The sequence below is a fragment of the Otolemur garnettii genome, unplaced genomic scaffold (genome assembly GCF_000181295.1).
Source record: "Otolemur garnettii isolate 467f Iridium unplaced genomic scaffold, OtoGar3 scaffold00032, whole genome shotgun sequence".
Classification (NCBI taxonomy): Eukaryota; Metazoa; Chordata; class Mammalia; order Primates; family Galagidae; genus Otolemur; species Otolemur garnettii.
In genome coordinates, this window is record NW_003852427.1 from 4934049 (window position 1) to 4943814 (window position 9766).

General features: G+C 38.4%; 1 protein-coding gene across 1 annotated transcript in view; it reads left to right on the plus strand.

Annotated features, from left to right (window-relative positions):
* Positions 1-9766, plus strand: part of CEP63 (centrosomal protein 63) — an 81923-nt gene that overhangs the window by 30563 nt on the left and 41594 nt on the right. The window contains exons 4-6 of the mRNA XM_023512993.1: positions 1226-1321; positions 2143-2265; positions 7230-7343. Of these exons, the coding sequence (XP_023368761.1) occupies positions 1226-1321; positions 2143-2265; positions 7230-7343 (333 nt within the window). The remainder of the gene's footprint in view (positions 1-1225; positions 1322-2142; positions 2266-7229; positions 7344-9766) is intronic.

Consider the following 9766-nt stretch of genomic DNA (forward strand, 5'->3'; position numbering starts at 1 on the left):
TTTTTTTTTTTCAATTTGATAGACATAACATGCTATTGGATTTTTAATTTCCCTCTGATTACTAGGCTTTTTTTCATGTGTTCATTGGGCATTTATAGTATTTTTCTGGGAATCATTTCTGTTCTCGGGTTATTTTTCTTTTGAGGGCTTAATAATTTTTAAAAATTTGATTTGTAAGAATTTTTTATATACCAAAAGTTAAAAGCTTTTTGTTTTTCTTTTGGTAAATGTTTTTCTTAGTTTATTTACCTTTTAATTTTCTTAATTGGATTATCTAAATATAGAAGTTTTATATTTTTACATAGTCACATTCTTCATTTTAAAATGACTTTTTCATGAGTTTTAAGCTCAGAAGCTGTTTCCCATTTAGAAATTCAGTAAACATTCACTTAGATATTTTTTTTAAAGTGGAATTTTTTCTCTTCCATTTTATTGGCTATATTTAGCCACTTCTCTAGTTTGAACTTTAGAATCACTTTGTCAAGTTCCAAAAAAATAGAAAGTCCTACTAGAACTGTTTATTAGAATGGATTAACTCCTTATTCTTATACTTTTATTTCTAGGACTTAAAAAAAAACCAAACTACCATTCTTTATTGTGATTGAGATTACTACTTCCTGTTCCCAGTTCTCCCTTTTTCTTCCCACTTATCAGTAGATCAATTGGATGCTTATGGAGGTGAGGGCCTTGCATGAAATAGCTGGAATTGGTATCAAATCATTGAAAAATGGGCTAGGGTAATTTCCTTACTCTGGTTAATGGAACTGGTTTCTCTGAAGCTGAGTAAATGGTAAATAAAGCAGGTACAAACTTCTATTGTCTTTCTGTCTGACATTACTATTGTGCACTTTGAAATTATTCTTGAAGTTTCCTAGATTTTATAAAGATTTTTGGTTTCCAAGGCTCTTAAAACTTTATATTTCTTCAGTTTTTTCATGAGGTTTTGTTTTTATGAAAAGGGTTGGGTGGGATAACGTAGACTCGGGGAAAGTTTTCATCTAAACTTAGAAATTCTAAAGCTAGTTGTTTGTTTTCTGTTTTTTGACAATGTTATGGATTATTGAATAACTAGTATTTGACTTCCTGAGAAGTGGTGTATTAAGATACATGTGCATATAAGAACTTGAATTTACAAATAAGTACAGAGGTTATTTCCTATTTTTATGTTTCAGGGTTGTTGTGTCAATGCTAATAATGAAAAATACTACCACCCATCTGCTTTTAGATCGAAATGTTGCAGCAGCAGAGAGAAGAACATGAAAAAACCAAGGAAAAGATGACCATGGAGTATAAGCAGGAGTTAATGAAACTACATGAAGAAGTGAGATTGTGGTTCTGTTACATGTTGGATAGTTCTCTCTCCTTCATGCTTGACAATTTTGTTAATGAGAACCAGTTTCTACTTTGTAAAGTGGAAAGCACATATTCCACACATGGGAGTGGAAATCTATTCTCTGTTCTTTACTCTAGGCAAGGAGTCTCGCCTAATTATATGCCTGATACTACCTAGAATAGAGATTCTAAAATATGTTTCTTGGTTGAATACCTAAAAATAAAGAACTATTTCTGTATAATACTGTAGAATATTGATACCAAAAATATGTTTAACATTTTAATTTTGCTTAAGTTAATTGATTTCAAATAATGGAGGATCCCAAGATTTAAGAAGCGTTTGGGGATAAGTACGAAAAGCAAGAAAATTCTATCCATTAACTTAATTTTATTCTTTAGATTTGGAAAAAACTGCTTTTATTTTGATTCAATTCCAAAGTACTCTTCGCCTCCTTACTGAGTAATTACTCTCACAGGAGTAATACCTTGAGAACCACAGGCTTAGAGGAAAGAAAAAGAGTTTTTATTTGCTTTTATTATGGGGGTAGGTGGTGGGGGTCTTTAAGTGCAAGGCTATTATAATAAAAACTAAAGTTTTGTTTAAAAATTTTCTTTTATATTTTCTTTCAATATATTTCTTTGCTAGTGTTTATTTTACATATGTAATATTTAGTTTGGAAATCTAATGTGTTCTCAGTCCTCCCAAATGGTACTGGTTCGCACTGCTTTTGCTTTCATGAAACCAATTTGTCCTACCACAACTATTTACAAATTCTCAAATTTTAAGTATAGAAGTAACTGTCTCTACAGTTAGGAAGACTGAAGAGAAGCTATGAAAAGCTGCAGAAAAAGCAAATAAGGGAATTCAGAGAAAACACCAAAAATCCCGGGGAAGATCGATTTGAAATTGAGAGGTTAACTGGAAAAATAGAGGTATGTTCATAGTAATAATTTGTTCCTGGTGATTGTCAGTTTTCATGTAGGAAAATGCTGTTTCTAATGGGGCTATTTCCTAAAACCAATTTTCTACCCTCTCTAGGACTGCCACTGAGCTATTTCAAAGGTGGGAGGGCGATCCGCTGTACATCCTATCATAATCTGGTTCCCTAGGGGTAACAGGGTTACTATCTAGCAGTAGTTCTCAACAGGGCAGTGCCACCTTTAGAAGGCATTTGCAAATGTATGGAGGCATTTTTTTGTTGTCAGAATGACTGTGCTGAAAACTGGCATTTAAAGGATAGGAACCAGGGACACTAAACATGTCTGGGACAAATCCACATGGGAAGGATTGTTGTACCCCGAATGCCAGTGTCCCTCATTGCAAAACATTGACTGGCAGTTACTGCCTGTCCATCATGGGTCGTGTCCTTGTCCTTGTTCTTGTCTTATTCCTTGTTGTACCTCAAGCCCTAAAAGAGTAAGAGCTTAGTAAATGTTGAGCATACATGGCACTTTCTGTGCAGAGTATCCTGCATATCAGATTGTTTATCCTTAGTTCCCATTTAGATATAGTAAGTCATGCATCTTCCTCTTTGGTGACCTTGTTTTGGTTAAGACTGAGTAACTCCATGATCATTAAATATATTGAGGACTTAAGGGGAGGTAGTGAACTAATGTTGCCAAGATTAGATGGAGGAGCAGCATAAGGCTATTATTCCCTTTCTCTGTCTTTGCCATTATTTCTCAGCATACAAAAGAACCCCCAAGCTGCTTTTAGGCTCTCAGAAATTCTGCCGTAGTAATACAGCGTGGCACCTAGGGAATCTGCGTTTTATTCAGCTTCCCTGGCTGATTCTAATTTGAGAAACATTGTTCAGCATCTTTGTGTGATTACTTGTAAGATTTCTATTCTGGACAACCTGTCACCCACAGATGGCAATATATTATTAGTACTTAAAATTGTAATTTCTATGTTTAATTCTTTCATATATCAATATTTCTATATATTTGAAGAGCACAGAATCAGGGGACTATCCAGATACTGCTTCCATTCCAGCCCTTTTCAATGATACGTTTTCTCTCTCAAACCCTCTATGTCCTTCTTGCTACTTCCTGACCATTTTCTGTTCTTTTTTACATCCCAAACCCCATCTTTGATTTTCATGTCATCAGCCTATACCACCAACCAATGTACATAACAACCAGGGCAGTCATATTCTGATCTCTGGGTTACTTCCCTGGCTCATAGGTTTCAGCTCCTAGCTCATGTCACCCCGTCCAACATTATTCTTACCTTAACTTTGAGGATTTCAGCATTCACAAGGATGATGCTTATAAATACTCTGACCTCTGAGTTTCAGGGTCATAGATATTCTGATTTACATCCCCTCTAGAGTCACATTTTTAAATATCTGACTCTACCATCCCTGTCTTTTTAGCTTAGTCCTTCTCTAAGGGCTAAGTCTTGACTTTCAATAATCATTAACTATCCCTTAAAGCGATTGAATTCTGCCACCTTTTCACTGGTCCTTATCTACCATGTGTCCTCACTCATCTGTCCTTACGCAGCTTAAATTGTGCAGTTGCATTCCTTACTTTGCCCTTCATCTCCTCTGTTCCTCTCTTGCTTCATCACATTTGTGTGGCAAAACCACAACTACCATTAAGTCTCCCTTTCTGCCCACTGTCTATCTGCTGTATGTAGCTTGAGACAGGTGTAACCATACTGGCTGACCTCATTTTAAATTCACAGTCACTAACCTCAGATGGGTCCTGTTGCTACTCAGGATCATATTGTATTTCCTCTCAATCACCTGCTTTCCGCAGTAACTGTTTTGTACTCTCCTCTCCCCCCTCAACCTTCAGTAGTTTTCCCCACATCCTCACCTGGGGATGATATCTCACTTTCTGTTTAGATTTCTAACTCTGCGTCTACCCCCACCTATCTGTATCTGTGCCCATTACCCTTTCTTCTCTCCTGGAGGAGCTGTCCAGGTCCTCCTCATCCCCTATCCTCTAGCAATTATCCTTCTCCTTTCTGCATCCTCTGTGTTTCACTCCTTACTGGATATTTTTTGCCAGCACACATATTTCTGCCCTCTTAAACATCCTCTCTCGACCTTTCTTATGCCCTATTTTTCTCCTTCGCTTTATAACTAAATCACTTCTGGCATCTATACTTGTCTCCAACTCCTATGGTCCCATTTTTCTTGTACCCACTTAGTGAGGCTTAGTCCCCTTACATTACAGAAACTATTTACATGGACGTCACCAGTGACCTCTGCTTTCTTTCTTTTCTTTTTGAGACAGAGCCTCAAGCTGTCACCCTGGGTAGAGTGCTGGGACCCAGCAGGCGCCCGCCACAACGCCCGGCTATTTTTTGGTTGCAGTTGTCATTGTTGTTTGGCGGGTCTGGGCTGGATTTGAACCTGCCACCTTAGGTCTATGTGGCTGGCGCCTTAGCCACTTGAACCACAGGCGCCGGGCTGACTTCTGCTTTCTCAAAGTCTTTAGGCTGGTCCTTACCTTCCTCATCCTGTGTGCAGCATCGTATCCATCTGGTCTTTCACTCCCTAAAACACTCACTTGATTGGCTTGAGAAAAATCACATTTCCCTCGTTTTTCTCCTATGTTATTAGCTACTCTTTCTCAATCTTCTTTGCTCCCCAAACTTTTTTTTTAAATAAAATCTGACGTTTTATTTATTTATTTTAAATCTCACTTCATCACCCTAGATAGTGCCGTGGTGTCACAGCTCACAGCAACCTCCAGTTCCTGGGCTTAGGCGATTCTCCTGCCTCAGCCTCCCGAGTAGCTGGGACTACAGGTGCCTGCCACAACGCCTGGCTATTTTTTTGTTGCAGTTTGGCCAGGGCCGGGTTTGAACCTGCCACCCTCGGTATATGGGGCTGGCGCCCTGCCCACTGAGCCACAGGCACCACCTGCTCCCCAAACTTTTAATATTGTTTGGAATGAAAACCCTAGGATCGTGTCATTGGACTTTTGTTTTTCTTTATCTGAGCTCATTCCCCTGGTGATTTCCCTCAGTCTTATAGCTTTAACACTGTGTATACATTGACAGTTCCCAAATTTATGTATTTAATGTGACCTCTCCTCTTTGTTTACTGAATAACTTTCAAATGCCTGTTTTACCTCTCCAATATAATGCCTAAAACTACCAAAATTAATGTGTTCAAAATAAAGGCCTGTAGCTCAGTGGTTAGGGCGCTGGCCACATGTTCCTGGATTGGTGGGTTCCAACCCAGCTTGGGCCTGCTAAACAAACAAACAAACAAACAAACAAAATAGCTGGGCGTTGTGGTGGGCACCTGTAGTCCCAGCTACTCGGGAGGCTGAGGCAAGAGAATCGCCTGAGCCTAAGAGTTTGACGTTGCTGTGAGCTGTGACATCATAGTACTCTAACAAGGGCAGGGGACAAAAGGAGACTGTGTCTCAGAAACAAACAAATAAACCAAGCTTGGAGTCATCTTTGATTTGCTTCTGTTGCAATGTAAATCAGATCATGTTACCTCCTGTGCAAAAACCTTCTGGTAGCTTCTCTTAAAAGCCAGAGTTGGCCTAATGACTTACATGATCTCACCCGTAGGTAACTCTCTGGCCTTGTCTCTCTTTATTTTCCTTTCACTCCCTTTTCCTTCACCAGCCTTCTTGCTCACCCTTAAACACACCAGGATACTCCTACTTCAAGGCTCTTCCTTCTGCCCAGAATAGTATAACTTCATTCCCATCTCTGGTGTTTACTTAAATGTTATTTACTCAGTCTGGTGATCCCTTTTAAAAATTGCAACCCCCAAATTAGCTGGATGTGGTGGTACACGCCTATAGTCCCAGCTACTGTGGACTGAGGCAGGAGGATTCCTTGAACTAAGGTTCAAGGTTGCAGTGAGCTGTGATGATGCAACTGCACTCCATCCTGGGTGAAGGAGTGAGACCTCTTTTTAGACCTTGTCTTAAAAAAAAAAAATTGCAGCCCCAACTTTGAGCGCTCCAGGATCTGTTTTCTCTAAAACACACATTACCATCTAATGCGCTACGTACAATGAATGTGTTATCTATTTATTGCCATCCAACCAAGTGGGGCTAGAACTTTTGTTTGTTTTACTAAATATTGTATCCCCAACACCTAAAACAGTACCTGGCATACATAGTAGAGCAATTGAATGAATGAATGAATGAATATTAGAAATCTGGTTAACAGCGATTATCCTAGGGAGCGTAAGACTTCTGGAGGTGAGGGTCCTAGACAGTGATAGAAAGGTGGGGTTTCCTTTCCCTTTGATTTGCTCTATTTTTATAAATATTTGGCTCATTTTCTTGCTTATACAATTTGAAATTATTGTTGATCCCTTGTTAATTTGGAATAGTTTGGCTTTGGGTTATAGATATCTGTTAAACTCTAGTACAGATTTTCCTGTTACTCAAACCTTTGTAGTTCTGTGAGAGAATAAATAATGATTTAGATATCAAAGTAAGATTTGGGCTACCGAAAATTAAATTTTATTTTAATTTGTTCAATTTCTGGGTCTAGAGATCTAAAATTTGGATAATGAAGGATATCTGTAATCAGCCTTTGAAATTTTAGTTATCTTAGCATCAGTTTTCTGAAAAATCACTAGAAAATTCTAACAACCCTTAGGTGGCAGCAAATCGATGAAAATTGTCATGAATCCTGTATTTAGCATCTTTGTTTCGTATTTGTGCTCTTCACCATTAGGGTGTTAAATTTAGACGGACAGATATCCAGGGGCACAGTGTGTGAGGAACTGAGTATTACCCTACAGTTCTGTCAGCTAAGTGAGTAATGGGGCTCCTGCTGTGGAGAAAGGGGCCAGTGTATCCAGGGACATGGGGAAAAATTAAAGTTGAAGTGGGGCTGGGAAGGAGTGACTGCGAGGAGGTACACTTTTAGAAGCTAAGTACTATAATTGCCTCCTTAGGAATTTCGTCAGAAATCTCTGGACTGGGAGAAACAACGCTTGATTTACCAGCAACAGGTATCTTCTCTGGAGGCACAAAGGAAGGCTCTGGCTGAACAGTCAGAGATAATTCAGGTAGGCTTAAGATATTTTGAAATAATGAGAAGCAGACAGGTTTTGATCAAATTTTACTACCCTGATGCAACTTCCTGGTGCAAGGAAGCCTCTTTCAGCTTCTCACCACCAACCCTGATCTCTTTCTTGTGTAGACAGCCTTTCCTCCTCTGATTATAGGCTTCTCCTCTGCAGCATGTAGACATGTCTCCTCCCTGCCTTGCACACACACACTCGCTCTTCTCCCCAGGCGCATGTCCTCTGCCGGCTTGTTCCTGGCTGCCTGGCTTGTTTCTCCCTGGCTCGCTCAGTCTCCGTCTTGCCCACTCTGCACTCAGTCCGTGTTCACTCCCCTGATGTTGGTGTCCAGCGTTCTCTTCCCGCTCCTCCCTCTCACCCCCACCCCCACCCTGTCTTTGTGTCTCCTTGTCCACGTCCCTGGGTCTCTTGGCTCTACTTCTGTGCATGCCTTACTGCACCTCTGTACTGAGAAGTTACACTGCACTGATACGCACACTAACTAAAAGTAGTGTCTTTGTGGTAACAGAAACACTTTTTTTGAGTACTGGTAGAAAGTTTTCTTTTAGCGGCTTAAGCAAAACCAAAAAATAGACACCTAATTTAGGAATGTGTTTTCTTAGAACAAAGCTTGTTTGCTTTTTCAGTTAGAATGAAGAACATAAAGGAAAATGAACATGGGAGAAATGAATATTGTGATCTTCTATTATGGGCTAGATACTGTCTCAGTACTTCTAGAGGAGTTTGTATATGTCATCTATTAAATATCATGGCAGTCTGTTAAGGTTGATAGTTATTTCTATTTATTGGATAAGGGAAGAAACTGGATAAAAGAGCTAAAGGGAAGATGTTTTTATGTTTTGCTTTTATAATCTGTGTATTTGCTGCTTTAAGTCAGGTAATGCATAGTTTTTTTTGTTTGTCTCTGAAATACCAGCTATCTAATGGTGGTGCTGCTGTGAGTGGCTCTACTGAAAAATGGCAGGTCCATAGCAACTCCAAGGGAGAAAATTATCTTCTAGGCTGCAGCAAGCTGATAGCCAGAGCAGGCCAATGCATTTCTGAGATGTCTAGACCAGGATTTTTTGATCTGACTACTAAAGTACTATATCCTAATTGTTGCCTTCAGATTGGCAAAAAAGCATATTGAGTCTGAATTTTTATAGTTCTCACTTTTTCATAGAGTATGGTTATTGATTGTAAATGTTCTTTTCAAGTAACTGTTATTTTAGTTCAAATAACTGTTGTAATTATTGACTCTACATAGTTAAAACTTCATTGTTAGTAAAAATGAAGTTTTTATTTATCATAATTCAGCTAGGGCTAGAATAAGAAGCCTTTAAAAAGCAAATATTTGTGTTCCTGAGTAAGAGTATTTGAATTATTCCTCCAGTTGTTTTGTTTAAACTAAAACTGTCTAATTGTTTAATTAAAAAAAAGTTAACTTATAATTCTGTTTCTCCCTTAGCAAACTAAACAGAATAAACCTGTGGTTGAGTATGTACCAGTGCTGTATGATCATTTTATTTATTTCAGACAGAGTCTCATTATGCCACCCTTGGTAGAGTACTGTGGCGTCACAACTCACAGCAACCTCCAACTCTTGAGCTTAAGTGATTCTCTTGCCTCAGCCTCCCAAGTAGCTGGGACTACAGGCACCTGCCAGTGCCCAGCTATTTTTTATTGCAGTTGTCATTGTTGTTTTAGCTGCCCAGAACCCGCCAGCCTCGGTATGTGAGGCTGGCGCTATAACTACTGTGCTACGGGCACTGAGCCTGATGATTTATTTTAAACATCTAAGTAAATCTTTATATACCAACTACCTAGCAGTAATAGTTATTATCTTGCCAGTCTTTTCTTTTTATTTTGGTAAAAAATACAACAAAATTTGCCACCTTAACTATTTTTAAGAGTATAGTACAATAATGGTGACTATATGCACATTTTGTAAAATGAAATTCTATACTTTTCCCTTTTTATTTTTGCCTAGAATATTACAAAGCCAATCACAGCTTATTTCCCAACTTAGATAAGGACTTAAAAAACCTACAGTATACAGTATCACATTAATGGAATAAATAATAACAATATAATTTAATCTCCAGTTTGTTCAGATTTCCTCAGTTGCCTAAAAACTGTCTTTTTATAGTTGGATATTTGAGTTGGAATCCAGTCAAGGATGCCACCTTGTATTTGGTTAATTATGTATTGGTTAACAATAACAGTAGAAAATCTGGGAGATTTTGTAAGTGGATATTTACGTCCTCCCCCAGTCCCATTAAAAGGAATTCTGATAATTTTTTTTTCTTATATGTTTTTAACATCTAAAAGTGGAATTCAGAAATTTCTTACTTTTTCTTTTTTCATTGCAATCATGGGTACAGTGTGCTGTTTTCATAAACATTTTGAAATACTCTCATCAAACT